At 35.9% G+C, this 20,669-nt stretch overlaps 1 protein-coding gene across 1 annotated transcript in view; it reads left to right on the forward strand.

The window, feature by feature from the left end:
- The window catches only part of FGF10 (fibroblast growth factor 10), a 90,253-nt gene that overhangs the window by 62,933 nt on the left and 6,651 nt on the right, over positions 1 to 20,669 (forward strand). The window contains exon 2 of the mRNA XM_055246266.2: positions 17,051 to 17,154. Coding sequence (XP_055102241.1) covers positions 17,051 to 17,154 — 104 coding nt within the window. The remainder of the gene's footprint in view (positions 1 to 17,050; positions 17,155 to 20,669) is intronic.

The raw sequence follows: 20,669 nt of genomic DNA on the forward strand, positions 1-20,669 counted from the left end.
ACTCATCAGAGTTTTAGAGTCAACAAGCAGTTGTTTATATTTGGATGTTTGCAGCGGACCTTATTACCTTAACATCCTTGACCAAGTTCCTGAGACAAAGATTATCCAGGGTGTGGACTGAGATACTGGACTTTGTGGTTAAGGGACTCTTTTTAAAAACCTTTTTTAAAAGGTTATTATGATTGCAAACTTGGGTAATAAAAGAGAGCCAAAGTGGTCCTTGGCTTTTGTTGTGGTTGAAGCAAGTGAATTTAGAAGAAAAGGACTGAGCAGAATAATTCTGGTTTAGGCTTGGGACACTTTTATTAGTTCTCTTCCTATAGCATACAAGTCACAAGAAATCCTTTTTATGTTTCGTAGATGGCTTTTATACCCAGTAAACATCAAATATTGTCAGTGTGATTTTTCACAGGGATACATTTAGCAATCAGTCCCTCCTGGTACACGTTTATTATTTTGAGTTGAATATGCACATGTTAAATAATGGGAGGATTTAGCCTCAGGCTGGAAACCACACTGAAGACTGAAGAAAACTTAGGGCAGTGGGGTGGGGAGTGCTGCTCTATAGTCCTGCCTACCCTGGAAGGGCTTCTGATTTTACCCCACTGAGTACCCTGGGTAGAGTTGAGACACAATTAAATAGGGAATACCTGCCAACAGAGGAACAGCTTCCCTTTTCCTGTAGTGTCCCCTTTCAACTTGAGAATTGAATAGAAAGAACACCCAGCACTTCTTTCTTCTTTCCTTTTTCTAGGAAAAAATGAGTTTGCCAAGTTGAAACAAGTACTTTTCACATGAGTTTCTTCAGATAAATTTATTAATTTGTTTATATATATACATATGAAATACAATCCTGGTGCTGGTAGTACAGCAGTAGGTAAGAGAGGCAGATGAGGCCCATATGAAGAAAGAAGAAGTATGCTTTCAATAAACTAAGGGCGGTCTCAACACTTTGGGAGGCTGAGATGGGAGGATTGCTTGATCCTGGGAGATTGAGAACAGCTTAGGCAACATAGTGAGACCTCTTTCTCTACAAACAATATTAAAAAAAAAATTAGCTGGGCATGGTGGCTTGTGCCTGTAGTCCCAGCTACTTCGGAGGCAGAGTTGGGAGGATCACATGAGCCTGGGAGGTTGAAGCTGTAATAAGCCATGATCATGGCACTGCACTCCAGCATGGGTGACAGAGTGAGACCCTGTCTCAAAAATAAATACGTAATAAACTGAGGGCAAGTTGGATCTCTTTTAACTTCAAGCCAAATTTGCCATCCTCTTCACCATACTTCTCAATTGTACTACATGATCAGAGATCAGAATTTTGAAACAGCTTGAAATCTGCACACTAAACATTTCTCCTCTAAACTAAAAGATACCTAGTTCTTGTATCAGTGCATTAAGAAATAGGCTCAGCTACATAGTAGCTGTAATCTATACATAAGGAAAAATTGCTTAATAGAGTTCTATTCCTGAGTTTCATTTCCATGGTTTGCCAGAGTTTAATTAAGTTTCTCAAGCTTTTAAGGGCATGTCTATTTTTATTTATTTCTGTTTTGGTTAAGTTTTATTTTTATTTTTAAATGCTTTTTGTACCTGTTTTTGTATAAGATAGATGTGTGTGTATCTATTCATATACATACCTATTGAATAATAGTGACTATGAAATATATGCTGTATGATGGGTACTGAATTTGAGTCTATTTTGTTAAAATATAGAGACTTCAAATATATGTTTTCTTTTTTTAAAATTTTTTATTATACTTTAAGTTTTGGGGTACATGTGCACAACGTGCAGGTTTGTTACATATGTATACATGTGCCATGTTGGTGTGCTGCACCCATTAACTCATCATTTAACATTAGGTATATCTCTTAATGCTATCCCTCCCCCCTCCCCAGGCCCTGGTGTGTGATGTTCCCCTTCCTGTGTCCAAGTGTTCTCATTGTTCAATGCCCACCTATGAGTGAGAACATGCGGTGTTTGGTTTTTTGTCCTTGCGATAGTTTGCTCTGAGAATGATGGTTTCCAGCTTCATCCATGTCCTTACAAAGGACATGAACTCATCATTTTTTATGGCTGCATAGTATTCCATGGTGTATATGTGCCACATTTTCTTAATCCAGTCTATCATTGTTGGACATTTGGCTTGGTTCCAAGTCTTTGCTATTGTGAATAGTGCCGCAATAAACATACGTGTAAATGTGTCTTTATAGCAGCATGATTTATAATCATTTGGGTTTATACCCAGTAATGGGATGGCTGGGTCGAATGGTATTTCTATTTCTAGATTCCTGAGGAATCGCCACACTGACTTCCACAATGGTTGAACTAGTTTACAGTCCCACCAACAGTGTAAAAGTGTTCCTATTTCTCCACATCCTCTCCAGCACCTGTTGTTTCCTGACTTTTTAATGATGGCCATTCTAACTGGTGTGAGGTGGTATCTCATTGTGGTTTTGATTTGCATTTCTCTGATAGCCAGTGATGATGAGCACTTTTTCATGTGTCTTTTGGCTGCATAAATGTCTTCTTTTGAGAAATGTCTGTTCATATCCTTCGCCCACTTATTATGACACTAAATTTGATGTCTATTTGGATATCATTTATAAGATCCTTATATAAAAACAAATAAACAGGGTTTACTTTGAATTTTACCAAAGAATAATCTACATTGAAATTGTTATGTTACACACAGTTTTTTTCCTGATCTTTAAGAATTAGCAAAAAAAAGAGGAAACATTTGCAAAAGAAATTGAATAGTATGAAACTGTTGGATGTTGCTTATTCTTTATAGATGTTTACATTAATTTATTAATCTGACTTGAAAAAGTCAACCACTTTACCTAGAATTATGTTTTGCCATTTTGGTGGCAAGTTTAAAAGTTGTTTTCAAATTTGTCCAGTCTTTTCCAGCTTTTGTTTTCCCCAGTCTCATATTTATGTACCAACATTTTAATCATCATGCATTATTATAAATTATTTTATTTCAGTTGAATTTCATAATTATCTGACAACACTTTATAAGCTAGTCAGATTTGAGAAAATCAATTTAAAGTCCTTCTTGCAATTCATTATATGCAATAAATAATATTAAGAGAGTCTTTCTTCTGGAAGGAATGCCTTCAGATGTTGACAAATAAATGTAAATAGGAACATTTCTTCAAGATATGATATTTTGCGGTTTTATCTGGCTGAACCCAGGTACATTAAAAAGAAGTTTAAGATAATGTTTTTCTCAATATTCTTTTTCTAGGTTTTAAAAGTTTTAACAGTTTCAGATAAAATTTGATGAGGAAAGTTAGACATTTACAGTTAACATGGCTTGAATATATATTTTAATAATGCATTTAATAATGCAATATATACAAAGTCAAGTCAGTTCAATAATTTTCTTTTTTTTCAGTGTTTCTTCTCTTTTAACTTTTAGCTTTTGCCTTCCCCTTTATACCCCTTGTCCTTTAATCTGGATCCCAGCAATATTTTATGTGCATGAGAACTCAAGTACATAGTAGTTTTAATCTATCATCTATTCTTAAATAATGAAATTTCAACAAATTCCATTTAGAATCATTTACTAAGACACCGAGAGGAGTATGAAATAACACTTGTTTGTGTGTAGATAGATAGGTACATAGATAGGGATATACATTATTTTTCTCCACTTACTATTCTCTTTGCATTTTTAAAACTCTCTTAATTTTTCCTGTTGATTATGTAGCACCCATTCCCACATAAAATGTTTCCCTTACCTGTCAGTTTTCATTTTCAAATTGGATCAGATAGATCATGTTTTTTCTTAAAGGGCATGAGCACTTTCTCAAGAACATACTACTTTAAAACAATGTAAGCATTTTTAAAAAGTAAAATGGGATAATGGGATAATTTCTGGTCTTTTCTATCAAGAGAAAACAGATCATGATGTGTCAGATTGTACTCATCATCTCTAGGAGTTTCTTTATAGATAGTTTGTTAACTCAAGACTTAATAAAAGTGTTTCACGAGCTTTAGAAAAACATCTTACCTAACAATCCATTTCCCACATTTAATTACAAAAAACAATAATGCAGATATGTTGGATTCTAATATCAATCCTTGGTTGCATCTCACTAAACAATGAGTAATGCTCCCTCCCCACATGTGGTTAAGGTAATAGTACCTGTTCTTAGACCATCTCTAGCCCAATGTTGCTTTTCCCATGTTATCTGTACTAGAATGTCAGATTTTTATGCTGAGTTCTAATATTTGTTTAATTACTTTCTTAAAATACAGTTTTTAAGCACCAGGAAAACCCTTTAAACTAATTTCTATGAAAGTACTTTCTCTAACATGCTCTGCAAAATACTGGCTGCATGCTTTACTAGTAGTCAGATTGTATTTAGTAGTCAGAAGTGATGTGTGATGCTGTCTTCTTGTATTTCCAACCTATGGGTTCTGTTTTCTTTGCCAAGTGTGTGTTGTGGCAAAAATAGGACATTTCCATGGACTTTGGGGATAAAGAAGCACTTCAGTCTTGGTAATCAGCCCAAAGGGGGTAATCTGTAGTCCAGAAAGCCAGAACCTTCCAGAACATCTTGATTAAACTTCTCCTTTACAGCAGAAGCCAAAAATCTTTATTGCCAATATTATAAGTTATAGCAGTGGTCCCCAACTTTTTTGTCACCAGGGTCTGATTTTGTGGAAGACAATGTTTCCAGGGACCAGTGAAGGAGGTGGTGTCAGGGGGATTCAGTCACATTACTTTTATTGCGTACTTTATTTCTATTATTATTATTACATTGTAATATACAATAACATAATTATACAACTCACCATAATGTAGAATCAGTGGGAGCCCTGAGCTTGTTTTCCTGCAACTAGATAGTCCCATCTACTCCATAATCTCATTTTGGTTGCTGTCACTGCAGAAAACCCTGCTTCACAAAGATAGAATGTTGGAAATTGAAGCAGGCTCTTTGGTGCTTTTGTGGCAATTGCAAGATATTCTGCCTTGACTTTAATCCAGAACATATGGAGATTTGAAGTTGTCTCAAATATATTTTAAAGTCCGCTGTCATTTGTGATCTCAAGCAGTTGATCCTCTTCTAACATGGACAAAGTCCATTCACCTGGGTTATTCATAAATGGGTCATGGATCCTTTTCTTCCCAGTTTTGGGGTCTTTTGAGTAATACTCAAATGCTTTTGAAAGCTGAGGTAAGTGATCATGCACCAGCTGCGAGAAAGAAGGCCCCAGCTCAGTCTCTTTATAAATCACAGCTAATGTTTAAAACATATCAGAAATCCCAATGTTCACTCATCACCCCCATAATTCTAGTTTGGCTTTTAATGAAGATGCTTTTGCTGACTTGAACACAGTTCTCATTCTCCCTTGAAGTGACAGATTGAGTTTGTTGACTAGGTTGAATATGTCACACAAATAGGCAAGTTTTGGGACCCATTCTGTATCACTGAAATGTGCTGCCAGTGGTGATTGTTGTTCTAAAAGAAATCTCTGGAGTAGTTCTCATAACTCAAAAACTCTGGCCAGTGATCTACCTTTAAAAAGCCATCTCACTTCTGTGTATTAAGGGAAGATGTAGCTGGGCACGGTGGCTCATGCCTGTAATCCCAGCACTTTGGGAGGCTAAGGCGGGCAGATCACTTGAGGTCAGGGGTTCAATACCAGCTTGGCCAACATGGAGAAACCCTGTCTCTATTAAAACCACAAAAATTAGCCGGGCATGGTGATGGGTACCCTGTAATCTCAGCCACTTGGGAGGCTGAGGCAGGAGAATCGCTGGAACCCAGGAGGCAGAGGTTGTGGTGAACTGAGATCGTGCCACTGCACTCCAGCCTGGGCAACAGAGCGAGATTCTATCTCAAAAAAAGAAGATGTGTGTGCTATCTCCTCACAGAACTGTGCAAACAGACATGAGTTAAGAGCATGTACTTTAATGTGGTTGATAAGTTTAATCACATCCTACAAAATGTTGTTAAGTTCAAGTGACATTTTTTGGCTAACAAGCATTTCTCTGTAGATGACACAGTGCATAGACTCACATTCGGAAGTGACGTCTTTGACCCGAGCATTGAAATCAGAAACCCATTTTATTCATGGCAGCTACTCTGTCTATGCATATACTGACACAAAATGACCAATTCAATTTTCTTGATATGTATTCATTCAAAGATTTGAATATTTATGCAGCTGTGGTGTTGATTGGCAACAAAAGTGCACATAACAAATCCTCATGCACATCCTCCTGAAAAATATATTGCACTAAAACAAGCATTGTTGCCTTGTCAACATCAATAGATGCATCAACCTAGACTACATACCATGGTGACTCATTAGTCCTCTCTAACAGTTGTGCCCTGATATCCCCTGCTATTTCATCAATTAGTCTAGTTATGGTGCTAGCTGAAAGAGGAACATGTGCCACCTTTTGAACTGCAGCCTCTTCTGTAAGTTCATGACAAATGTCCTTAGCAGCAGGAAGGATCAACTCTTCACCAATAGTAAAGGATCTCTTAGCTGTAGTAATGTGGTTAGCCACTAAGAATGATGGTCTCAGTTTAGATACATTTGATGAAGTGGTGTCCTTCAGTGTTTGCTTCTGTTCTTCATGTTCATCTTTTTTTTTTCTTTTGAAAAACTTCAAAAGGGACTGGCACTTTGGGAGGCCTAGGTGGGTGGATTGCTTGAGCCCAGGAGTTTGAGACCAGCCTGAGCAACATGGCGAAACCCCATATATACAAAAAATACAAAAATCAGGCATGGTGGCACATGCCTGTGGTTCCAGCTACTAGGGATACTGAGATGGAAGGATCACTTGAGTCCGGGAGGCAGAGGTGGCAGTGAGCCAAGGTTGTGCCACTGCACTCCAGCCCAGGTAGCAGAGTGAGACTCTACCTCAAAAAAAAAAAAAAAAAGTAGAGAAAAAGGAAAAAAAAACCTCTAAAGGTTTTATGGCTTTGTTGGATAGCCAGTCATCACATATCATACAAAGCAGGCTTGCAGAATGAATGTGAATCACCTGTTGAAATGAACCCATAATTTAAGTAGGACTCTTGTTATTTTCTTTTAAATGCTGACATTTTTGTAGGTGGTCTTAGAGTCTTCTGCTGTTTCATCACTGGGTCTTTACCTCCTTCAAAGAAGCTCTCCAGTGATGTTTGTTTTTTACTCAATTTGGCCGGGTTAGTTTGTGGGCTTACCAAAACTGTGACTGAAACAAGTGCACAGTGCAGGAAAGAAGCATGGGTGGAAGTGGTAAATACAATAATGGATGGGCCATACATGGACTAAATTAAGTGCTAGATTCTGACTTAAAGCCTGACACCAGAAGCAGCTGTACAATCGAAGTACATCAACTCACTTGCCACTCACTATAAAGCCTGCCACCAGATGCAGCTTAATTGTCACTTGTCACTCACAGATAGGGTTTTGATATGAGTCTATAAGCAACTGATTTATGATGGTCTCTGTGCAGTCAAATCTCCCTGCTAACGTTCATCTATATTTGCAACTGCTCCTCAGTGCTAGCATCACCACCTCAGCTTCACCTCAGATCATAAGGCATTAGATTCTCATAAGAAGTGTGCAAACCAGATCCCTCACATATGCAGTTCACAGTAGTGTTCACACTCCTATGAGAATCTAATGCTGCTGCTGATCTGACAGGAGGCAGAGCTCAGGCAGTAATGACTGATGGGCAGTAGCTGGGGAGTGGCTGTAAATACAGATGGAGCTTCACTCACCACCGGCCACTTCCTACTGTGTGGCCTGGTTCCTACCAGGCCATGGACCAGTACCAGTCCATGGCCCAGTGGTTGGAGACCCCTGAGTTACATAAATATATAGTTATGGCAAATGAATCAATGTTGCCATTTGTCAAGTATACATAAATAGATAAATTGTCTTTCTGCACAATCAAATCAAAATTCACATACCACACAGTGGAATATACATTTCTTATAAGTATTATGATTACCTACTAAGTAATCATGGAAATAATCTTTGAAGGAGTTAAGAGGCCCATTATGTATTATTCTATACCACGTTGGAAGCTTGTCAAATTTGCAATACACATGTTGAAAGTGAGCCTACAGCTTGAACCCCTCAAACTTATTCCATATTAAGTATTTTAAACTACTTAGGGCTGTTCGTGATTAGCTAATTTGTGAACACTTTAATGCATCAAGTAAGACTTTTTCTTACAGGAAACCCAATATCAGGATGTGCTTTACTGACCCATTTTATTATTTTCCTTAAATTGAGGAGAAAAGATACTCTATATTATAATTAGTTATATTAAAGAAATTCATAAAAACCTGAGTAAATGTGGTAGACAGTTTATAGCAATGTCTTTAGGGTAAATGTCTATATTAACATGTTGATCATTTATTAAAATATGCCATGCAGTAATTCCTCTAACCGTTTATGTTGGCTTAAATATTTTCTCCCTTTATAAATAAAATGCAGTGGCCAAGCCCAAATAGAATGAATTGTTTCTGTGTAATGAACAAGATATAAAATCTTTGCCTGGCTGCCAATTGTTTGTAAATGTTAGCAGGAGCCTCATGGTGTGGTAGACTAAGTATTTACTTAAGGCTCTAAGTAACCTTTACAGATAAGTCCCTCAATCTTTCTGGATTTCCCAATGTCATCTATTACAAAAGAGAATTGGATATGAAACAGACAATCTCTAGATTTCTTTGAAATCTTCTCTGACTCTACAATTTGCTAAGACCAAGCCTTAAATGATCTGAACTTTTCTCACTGAAATAACAAGTATTTTTTAAATTTAGTAATTTTAGCTCAAATTAGATTGATCAGAGGTTTTGATTGAACATAGAAGATATCTCAAAATCATGTATAATAACTTAGTACTTTGGGGAAAAGTATGACAGCTGACATGCTTGCCAAAGCTTCTGTATCATAATAGATCTAATCTAGGTAGTAAGTTGGCTTCTACTGATGCATAACATGTTTCTAATATTATTTTGCGTTCTGGATATATTTTCCCAGAAGTGATAACATTGCAGTGATTGTCCCTTATTTTTGTATGGTCAGTATATGAAACTCTTTCTATACAGACTGGCAGACTTTCTGTCCTTCCAAAGTTCAGTGAGAAGACACAAACCACACAAAGATTCCCTTGGGATTTTCTTTAAAATGTGAAATGCATTGGATAAGAATAGGGACAAAAGTGGGATGTGGCCATGATGCCCTGGCAAAAAGCTAGGATTTCTAACTTTTCAGAATTTTTGAAGGGTTGATTTATCTACTAAAGGAAATGAGGGGAAAGCAAAACCAATAAATTGCTACATAAAACTTTATATAGAAATATATTTTCTGATACAGAAATGTTTCCTGTCGGGAAGAATTACTCTCTGCCTTGCTCATGTTACCATTCAAATGAATTGTGCTGGGCTTTTCTAAGGTAATCGTTCAGGCTTCCTTTCTTAACTTTTCTGTCTTGTACCATTTCCTGCAATTTATCCCATTGCAAAATGGGATCAAAAGTCAGTTATCTTGGGTCACAGCAAATGACTCAAACATGTAAGTGTTTCCAGTAGTTGTTGTTTTTTTGTTTGGTTGCTGGATTGCTGGTAGTTGGGAATAAGGGTAGAGTTTCTATCTCCAGGGGAACACAAGCTTTTCTAGATCTTTATTTCACCCAAAACTAGCAATAGAATCATTTCACACTTTGTGAGTGAAATTTATATCAGCACTTATTATGAACAGTTCTCAAGAATTACAAATTCATTTCTGTCCTAGACACGTGTCATTTGTGTCTCACTGTGAATGTAACCTAAGAACAGAGAAGATAATGTTTGAAAACATGACATTATTACAATATTGATAAGTAATTATTTCCTGAAATATATCCATAATGTTAAATACATTTTAAAAATCTCTACCAGTGAGGAAAAAATTAGAAAAAAAATGTCAAGTTTACTAAATCTATTGATCTAGCACAGTGTTGTGAAGAAACCTATTAGATGGTCATCTGCAAATATTTGTTCACTTATGATCAGTGTGAAAGATCTGGAGTCATATTTCATTTGTAATAAAAATGCAGTAAGAAATTGATCTTTAACACACTTTAACAATTAATTTACCACTTGAGAATATTGTCCCTATATTGCATTGTAAGTTTCTGATACTTTTAATGTTAGATCAATGACAGTGGTTCAATGACAATACTGGTTAAATATAGTCTTAAATTGACAAGTGTTTTGGGATCTGCCACTGTACTCATCAATAAAGCTAAGCTAGGCACTGTATTTATCCTATGACTTAAATTATCAGGTAAGAATGTAAAATGTCATTTTGGTATTTAGCATACTGGGAAACATATATCATCTTATCCAGAGATGGAAAGGATTTTCTGCAAATTCGGATCTCATTTCTATCTGTAATTCCAAATGCATGTCAAGTGTATTGACAGAACTGTGGAAGATAGAGAAACGAAATAACTCAAATACATTATACTATAAAGGCAGCCAGAGTATATAATGGTAGAAGGGGGACTAGACCTAGATTACTGATTAGCCCAGTCTGGTACCCTCCTTTTAATGGCAATGAGATCATTCTAGAGCAAGTATTAATATATGCTTTCAACACTGGGCGTAGGGTGAGGGATAAAGTGGAGCCCTATTGCTTTGAGACAATTTCTTGACCATGTGCATATATTTAAGGGGGCCTATAGTCCTTTAATTCTTGGTGTTAACACAATTAGCCCTTTGAAAAAGCCTATAAAATTCTTATGAGTAGTTGAAGGCACTTAAGTTTCCACCAACATTTCCACACTTTTAAAATGGAGAAGAAAATAAAGATTCTGACCACTATCAACAATGCAGTGTATCTACACACAAATCCCAAATTCACAATACCGTAGTTACGTAGAGGTTAAAAATCCCATACCTGTTCAAAAATGAGGTTACTAATTTTCCACATTGTTTAAAATTTTTCTTGTTGTTAAGCTGTCACTATTACTTGTGTCTATTCCTGTCTGTGGCTCTGCTTCTATGCACATGTTCTGTCAATGCTTTTTTGCATCAAAGCTGTGCTCTGTCTCTGAATCGTATTGTATAGAACAGTGTGTGGTCCTTGGACAAGCAGAATCAGCACTGTTTGGAAATATGCTAGGAATTCTAATTCTCTGACTCCAATCTAGAATTACTAAATCAAAAATCCCAGCAATCTGTCTTTAAGCAAGTCTTCCAGATGATTCTGATGCAGGTTCATATTTGAGAACTATTGGTATAGAAGGTTGGTTAACTTGCCACTGTTCTGATTGAGTAGACAGTAAATATATATTTAGCACCCACTCTCTGAGATCCTTTGCAACCCTATGAGCTATAGGCCAGCAGTCCCCAACCTTTTTGGCAGCAGAGACTGGTTTCGTGGAAGACAATTTTTTCCACAAAGGGGAATAGGGGGATGGTTTGTGGATGAAACTATTCCACCCCAGATTATCAGGTATGAGTTAGATTCTCATAAGGAGTGTGCAACCTAGATCTCTTGCTTGCATTGTTCACAGTAGGGTTCGCACTCCTATGAGAATCTAATGCCGCCACTGATCTGATAAGAGGCAGTGCTCAGGCGGTAATGCTAGTGATGGAGAGTGGCTAAATACAGTTGAAACCTTGCTCTCGCTCTCCTGTGGCTTGCCTCCCTCTGTGTGGCCCAGTTCCAGTATTGGTCCATGGGATGTTACAGTTCCCATAATGTTTTGAGGCTTCACTTCATTTAACTTTGTTGCATTTTTAAAGAGAGGTAAAACCATACTTAGAGCCATTTAGACTCACACTATGGTATGGCCACATAATCCCAGAGGTGTTAGTGAAAATGTGATAACAACCCCAAGGAGCTCCCTAGGTCCTTCTATGCTAGGATATAATAGATGAACTTAGGGCACTGACAAGAATTCTTGGGAGAGAGAGAGATTTCATTTAGAGAGGTTAGTATTTGTGTCTTACATTGTGCTAACTATGATAGGTCTCAGCACCTTGATTAAAACTATGAGACTATATAGCATTATAATCAATTTTGAGTTAAAATGTTTAGAGAAAAATAGATGTGACTGAGTCTGAATTAACGAGACTTTCCATGTTTCACAATAATTTTTTTTGGGGAAAGTATATTCCTCACCCAGAAAAGCACCACTACCACTCAATGAAGCAGAACCCTTAGTTTTAGCCAGTGGCCACCTCAAAGTGCCGTTGGGGAGGTGGGGAGAAATGTGGCTCAAGCACTTGAGCTCTTTCTCTCTCCAAGCCTGTTTTTATGCATACACTTTCTCTCCCTGGAATGTTCCTTCTCAACTTCCCAAATCCCCCCTATTAAAACCCTACTCTTGAAAAGTCACCTCAAACACCAGCTGTCTTCTTCAGGATGGCTTCACTATTTAAAGTAATGTATAACATATTTTATCTCTCATACCACACTTAATATATTTTCTTTCTTTTTTTTGTATTTTCATTACTTATTTGTGTCTTTATCTTATTGAGCTTTAAAACTCCTTGAGGCAAAGACCACATCTTGTTTGCCTTTGTAACCTTCAGAATGAGAGCTAACACCTACCCTGCACATTGGTGCTTAATACACATTAGCCGAATTAATTTACTTGGTCTACAGAATCCCATTGTATATTTGTGTTCTATTTATCTAGGAGTGGATAGAAGGATTTTGCATTTATTTTTCACATCTGGTTTTCCTTGCTATATCCATTCTATCAAATACAAGTTTTATTTGCCATATACTTTCTCCTTTTGTGTTTATGGAAAAATATTTAATGAGAAACTTACCCTCCAGACCAATAGCTTTTTCATTCTAATGGCACCAAAACAGAAGTAGCCTTTGTCCCACATGATTGCTAGGGGGACAATAGGTCAGATGCTCCTCTTCTGAAGAATGAGAAGCAGCAGCTGGGAAAGATGCTTGTGAATGGCCCCCTTCTAAGATTAACTATTTAGTCACTCATCAAAACATTACCAGCCCAAACAATTATATATATGAGTATTAAAATAAAACAATGCATTTACACGAACATTGTGACTTCTAAGTTATTCCACTTAGAGATTATCAAGTTACAAAATTTTCTCCATTACTAAGGTGATGATGCATCATGAGGGAACATTTGCAAAGTAATATGAACTGATTTTTGTCATAATCACTTTTGTAATGTTGACTATCAAACTTTATTTTTTACGATTTTAAATATAATCTAAAATAAGCTTTACAGATTGCTACTATTTACTGAAGAAATCTGCTAAATATTACATTATTTCTAATGTATTCTTTAAATAATTTTATATTTGTAGACAAAATGCTTCCTAGCTTGAGTCTCATTATCTCCCAACTTCACTTTTCCCAGCTTCCTGACTTGTTCCTTGTACTCCAGTTGGTAAATCAAACCTCTTATGATATTTGAAAACACCATACTGTTTTACCTTAATAATTTGCTCTTGCCTTCCCACCCTTCCCAACCTTCCCCTGGACACTTCTTCTCAACCTTCATGACTCAGTTCAGGTCTCATCTCCAACAATAATTTGATCGTGGAACCCCTGCCTTTACCTTTGCCCCATAGTCCCCTTGTCATCATCTTAAGTCATCACTTACTGCCGTGTAACATGTTTTATTGTAATTATCTGTGTGTTTGTCTTTTATTCCCAATAGTACATAGACTTTTCAGTAGAAAAGCCATTACATATTTGACTTTATATTTTCATTTTCTAAAAGCATACCCTTCTCCTCCTAGGTCTTCCTAAGTGATTGAACTAAATTGTCCAAAGACCCTTAAATAGATTCACAATACTACTTGGGCTATTCATGTTTTAAGTGACATAAAAACTAATATAGTTACAACTTAATATAAATAATAGAATTTCACTACAAGAATATGCCTATAAATTTACAAAATATCTGATTTACATGAATGGGAAATATAATTCATGTGTCCTTTCGTTAATAATATAATTTTCAAGTGTTTCTTTGAGTAAAAAAAAAAAAAAAAAAAAAAAACCTTTTTTTATAGCTTTTAATGTTAAGATAATTGTAGAGAAACACAGGGAGATCCAGTATGCCTTTAACTCACTTCCCTCCAGAAGGCTCTTTTAACTGGCATTTAGTTTTGCTTCAAAATATACACATATAGAACTATAAGCTACTGATCCAACAATCCTCAAACAAAATTCTGGATTTCCTTTCCAAAAATAATTTGATAGGCAAACTTGATCATCCTCACCAAAGAACAGAAAAAACTGGAGTGATTCCTTACGAAAAGTAATGAAGTCCTCTAGGCTTCAGTCCTTCAGAAATCCCCTTTCACATTCACAGATGTTTATAATAGGTGGAGTCATTGTCCATGACTAACAAGATGATCAAATTATAACCCTGACCATACACTGTGTCCAAAAATTATTTTCAAAATTCGAAAGGATTTTAAATCACCTATGTCTTCCCTCTATTTTGAAACAATAACTAAATAATAATATAAAATAATAGCTAAACCTTTTTAAGCTTGCCTAAACTAGTTTCAAAGTGGAAAAAAATGGTTGATTGAGTCTTTGAATATTGCACTCCCATTTCAGGTGAAGCAGAAAGAAACAAAGGGGTATCTAAGCTAAATATAATCTACAATACCACTTGCAGTTCATCCTCAGAAATAATGGGTCAAAAATTCAGTTATATCTTATACTATTACTATAGCTCAGTCTGTTAGTATAGTTTAATCCCACGACGTTGCATGCACCTTCAAAAATACTGGTTTATTTTTTGCTTAAAATCATTCTACATTCCTCTTTGTTCTATTAATTTTCAGTTTCAAAATTACACATAAGGGAATATCTTGCAGTTTACTGACAGTACTTTCTTGTCTTTTGGCCAGACAATGTGAGCAGCTGCCTAATCTTTTGCCTCTGAATTCTACCTCCTGCTCTGCTTTGTATCTTCTGCTTATGACATAAATAAACTATATTAGATTTTGTTCTCTAAGATTCAGACGTTATCCTCTATGGCATGCCATCATCCTTGGGAGGAACAGCACATTAAGTCATTAAAGAAAATTATCTTGATGAGTCATTTTGTCAGATGGTTTGCAACAGGATTCCCTTGTAGGAATGGGAAAGAGGAGGAAGATGTGATAGGCAAAGTAGTCAGAGATGGGGAGCAATAGTGTCTAAAAGTCAGAGGCTTAAGTGTTAACATCCATTATTACTGACTTTATCACCTTACCACCTGTGTGTGTGTGTGAGTTAAATAACCTAAGTATCTTCTGTTTTTATATTTGTAATCGAGACTAACAACAGTATCCTTAGAGGGCTATTGTGTGAATTAAGAAAATACTTTTCAGTATGCAAATAAATGTGTGTGTGTGTGTGTGTGTGTGTGTGTGTGTATACCTTAGGGAAACTACCAGCATAAGGGAAATGGATGTAAAAAAACACAAATAATGTCTCCTTCATCCTTCACAACCTTTCCTTGGTTTTGGCTTGCAAATAGAGTGAGATATATCTCTTTCGATGAAAAGGAGTGCTGTGTTAGGTCAGAGACTTCCTACAGATACATGGACAGAAGGGTCTCTGACATGTAGTCTTGGCAAAGTCGTTGGTTATGTCAACTTCGCAACAGGGGAAACTCAAGCATTTCTATTAGCCTCCATAAGGCTAACCTGTGAAGGAATAGGAAAGAAGGTATTCATCTCTCGAGAATAAGCTAAGCCACTCTATCTCTATGGGAAGAGTGAAAACATTTAATCTGTAGACTACATTGGGGATGGTGTTTCTTATGACACATGACAAATGATAATATGCTCAACTTTCAGATTTTATGTATTAAGCCAATGGGAATTTGTATCTATTGTTCAGGATTTACGTAGCCCATTGAAGAATTTCCATAATCTAGAACTGTTGGAGAAAAACTCCCCTCTAATAATAATTAAGAAGATACTAAGCTCCAGGCAAATTCTAATCATTTTATAGGTACTATCTCATTTAATATTCACAATGAAATTATGAGGGAGGTACTATTATGTTGCCCATTTTGCAAATAAAATAGAGTCATGGGACACTTCATTGACTTCTTCTGTGGTAATTCACTAATAAATGTAGAGCCAGGAGTTGAACCCAGACATTTTGGCTCCAGAGGCCACATGCTAATCACGATGCTACTTCTCTACCCTGAACAAACTGCTGAGAGTTATGAAATAAGTAGTTTTAGTTCCTTAGGTCTTCTTAAACTAAAATGGGTGGGCACTTTGAGTAGACGATAAACTGCCTTCCCTATTGTGATCTACAAACTTTTCCGAGAAAGTTATCTTTAGATGCAGCGATCAAAACTTGTGTATAAGGGGAAAAGGAGCTCTCGTCTACCTCTTACTACTTCCCTCGATTTTCCATTTCTCCAAGGAAAAATAAAACCTTAAAAATCCATGTTTATGGATTTTCCCCCAACACAGAGCAGTGATTCTGCTATTTCAGGGACAGTGTAGATGTTGGGATTAGTCTCCCTGTATCTCAGAATGTCAACACATTTGCCAAAAATGAATCTATCAGTTAAATGTAGCCAAGAGATTTAGATTATCTATATCCTACAAAGAAGAAATAGTTTATCACTGTTTTTAGAGATTGAGGTAATCTGACATATTATTGACGTGCTACAGATTTAATTTAATACCGTAGTACAGATATGGGCTCTGATAAGTTATTTCGAAATCTGGGCTAAGATGAGTGGAGTTGTTTCAATATTTATAGGGTTGAAAATGCAGAGTTAGCAAAGGAAGCATTTTAATTAAAACAATATTTTTCTATGTATGCTCAGAGTAAAATGAAGGGGAATTCTTTTAAAGCCTTATTACTTTTTTCTATATATTTGCTGGAAATATTTGCTGGGTTTTAAGACACATTGAAAAAGATTTGCTTGTTTGCTTGTTTGTATACCAATGTTTTGTGCTTTTTGTTTTTAGAACCACAAAAAAAAACTCAATAGTTTCTTTTGATTTTACTTTTCTTCCAAATATATTTAGGATTCTTTATTTAGCCTTTTAAAATTGTATGTTTTAGGCATCCTGGAGATAACATCAGTAGAAATCGGAGTTGTTGCCGTCAAAGCCATTAACAGCAACTATTACTTAGCCATGAACAAGAAGGGGAAACTCTATGGCTCAGTAAGTATTCTGCTTTTGTTTTCAAATCCACTTCAGTAAACCATTACCACAGTTTTGGAATGTTTCCTCCAGGCACTGAATAGCTTTGTTATCCTTCTATTGCTAGTAAATAGAGCCACAGTGGGTTAGTCACCACTGTTTCAAGGGCTGGCAAAGCAGCTCTTCCAATTCTGTAATCTCCTCTTTTGTTCACCCATTAGTCTACCACACAGGCTGCTGCTGGCATTTGTCTGTGAATGTTCGAAACTGCTAACCAAGTCAGGCTCTCACGGAAGCATCTGGTCAGATTGGCACGGGAAATGAAGACAACTTGGAGAAAAAACACTAAAAACAAAGATCTTGAATTGAGTAGAAACCCATGTATTATGTGTGTGTTATGGCTGAAGATGAAACAAGGGCTCAGATGTTTTGCATTTTGTTAAAATCTGAAATGGGGAAATGTATCAAGAAACACCATTTTGCTTGTTGTTCAATTAGCTCTAGAATTTTATTTACCTAGGCAATAACCATTAATTCAAATTATGCCTCAAAATCATATATACATGTGGGAAATATTCTTTTCAATAGGGTCCTTGTGGAGCAGGTATCCCTGCAGTGCTTTGGGCACATCCATGCCTGTATTCCATACCAGGTGTTAAGTATTTGGAATACCACTTCTGCAATCTCGGATCAAACTCACTGAAACCAATTTCTTAGAAATTTAAGATCTCACTTAAAATACCAAATAGTTGTTTTATAATTGTAATTGTAATAATAATTAAATTACAAGCAGTGAGACAATTTATCCTGCTCAAGTTCTTAGAAAAAAAACACATCAATCAATCATATCAACATCTACTATATGCCAGATATTGTTTGACATATCAAAGATGCATAAGAAAGAAGTATAGAAATGGGCCTTGACTTCAAATAATTTATAATATATTTAGGGGAAAATGTTAACAAATATGAAATAATTACAACATGATTGGTTGTTACATGTATGAAAGGATCAGCTATAGCAAAGCAGCCCTATAATAAAGTTGGGAACTAAGTTTCAATCTCTTCGCTGTCATTTGAATGATGACAGGAGTATATTAGTTTGTGCATGTGGATCCATCTTATTGTGTCCCTCCCAGAAGTAGATCAAGGGGATGCTAACTGAATTTCATTTTTTTCTCTGGATTCTACTGCAGGGGAGTATATTGAAAGCAGCTATAAACTTGGAAAAATTTTAATTTAATTTTTTGGTGGACATGTAATATTATATATGGCCAGAAATAAAACCTGTGACACAAATCTCTTAAATAATTTTATATTTTTGTAAACAGATCCTGTGTCATTTTTATATTTTTATGTAATCAAAAAAGAATTTCACTTTAAATTTGTAAATAAACTTACTTTGTTGATTAGCATAAGGCTGAGAGAACCATTTAGAACCATTTAGTGACCATTTAGAACCAGCAGCTTTCAAACTTGAGTATGCATCAGAATCCGTGGAAGGGCTTATTAAAAGACAGAATAATGGGACCCACAGCCATATTTTCTGATTCAATAAGTCTGTGGTGTGGTTCAATTTCCATTTCTCACATGGTCCCAGGTGTTCCTGGTGCTGCTGGTGCAGTAACCACAATTTGAGAACCGCTGGTCTGGACGTAGAGTAGCCTTGTATTTTACTAATATCAGGTCCACTTTTAACTGGGGAGTCAGGCATGCTTTGAGTCGGTCCCTGGGACTAGGGTAAATGCTTTTTTTGCATGGGGGTCAGGGGAATTTTAGTAAAATTTCTCCATTACCATTGCTCCCCTAATGAACCCAGAGGAATAACAGACCATTATAAAAAGTGGTTCCATTTAGGGGTTCACATCATAATCTCTTTTGAGGCATGTTTAATATTTTCATTAAACATGTCCAAGTTCTTCCTTGATCTACTATATCAGAATTATTGGGGAAGAGAACCAGGGACATATTCTTTGAAGAGATAACAACACACATACTTAGTCTAGACCCAACATCCTAAAGCCAGCTAACACTAATTTAGATTAAGGAAGAAAATGTAAATAATTTTAATGAATATAAAAGATTTTAAATAGTTTTAATTGATAAAATATACTTATTTAAAAACATGACATCAAGGAGAAATGGATAACTTTCAAATAAACTCTGACATAAAAATATTCAATACTTTTCTTCACATTTCTCCTCTTTTTTTCTTCTGCCCCAACACAGCTCATGGACTGTGCTTATGCTTCATCTCGAGCTCTAAGCTCTGTGAATTACTTCGTTCAAATTCTTTATCTAAAGTAGAGTCCAGTGGCTTTCTATTATCTGCAGTGGCACTTATCTGAGATTTCTCTCATTAATGTGTTTGTTGTTCACTGTCTTCTCCCAATAGTTTGTGACCTTGGAGAGGGCGAGGTCAGTCTTGTCCCCGACTATTTGTTCAGCACGTAGAACCATACAGAGCACAGTTATACACTGCATAAACCTAACCTCTCATAGAAGCTCAGCCAATTACAGAACATACTTTTCACTTCCAGTCTGTCTCAGAAAGAAACTCATTCTCTAACCATAACATTCTTTTTTGTGTGACTTTATATTTCTACTAGGAATAATGAAAAATTATGGCTTGTTCAAATTAAACAAAAAATTTATTCAAGTTCAATATTTTGCTCAGAGTGGAATAGGACTCACATCAAAATTTATGAGTGCATATCTAATATAATTCTGTATATTAGGTGACAACTCTTGTAATTCCTACCTTCATTTTTTGTTTCATACAGTATCCATCGATTCTGTAAGCCCTCCTAAAAATCTGACTTGGGCAAAGATTCAGATTGACTGATTAAACAAGTTTTATATCTATTCTGTTGAATTATCTTCCTCTATTCATTTTTGGAAACTGTATACCTTTCTTATATTTTCATTGTTCATTCTCTAAGCAATGTACCTATTGTATTTTGAGTTTTCTCCTGACTGATGGGATTCAGTAAATAAATTATAAAACTGAATTAAATAGAATAGGCCTTCACAGAGCATGATTTAAGGACCAAAGAAAATTTTCAGGGAGCTGGAAAAAATCCAAACTTCTTTTAAAAAAACTCCCCGAACCCTGCTTTTGAGGCCTTGCTCTAGCCTGAATTTTCTTTTTATACATAACTGCTTATGATTTGCTTAGATCCTGTCAACAACATATATTTCGAGGCCCCTCCTCTAGAGATTTTGGTACCTTTGACCCAAATATTTAAAACATCTGAAATAAAAAGGCTGATAAATGTGCACTTCAATTTAAGAAACATTACTGTATAAATTAATTTTGGGGAGGAAAATTAATATTAAGCATACGCTCCCACTTTTCTATACATAGCTCCATCTGAAATATGAAATCACCTCAAACAATCTCAGTCCTTCATTAGTCTCTGAACTATACTCCATTTATTGATTGAAATGAACATAATTATCCATATTTTAAAAATTACTCTGCTTTGAAAAGTATATAGTTTTAGACAGACTGAGATAAAGAGAATAAAAGTAAA

This window comes from Symphalangus syndactylus, chromosome 16 (assembly GCF_028878055.3).
Source record: "Symphalangus syndactylus isolate Jambi chromosome 16, NHGRI_mSymSyn1-v2.1_pri, whole genome shotgun sequence".
Taxonomy (NCBI): Eukaryota; Metazoa; Chordata; class Mammalia; order Primates; family Hylobatidae; genus Symphalangus; species Symphalangus syndactylus.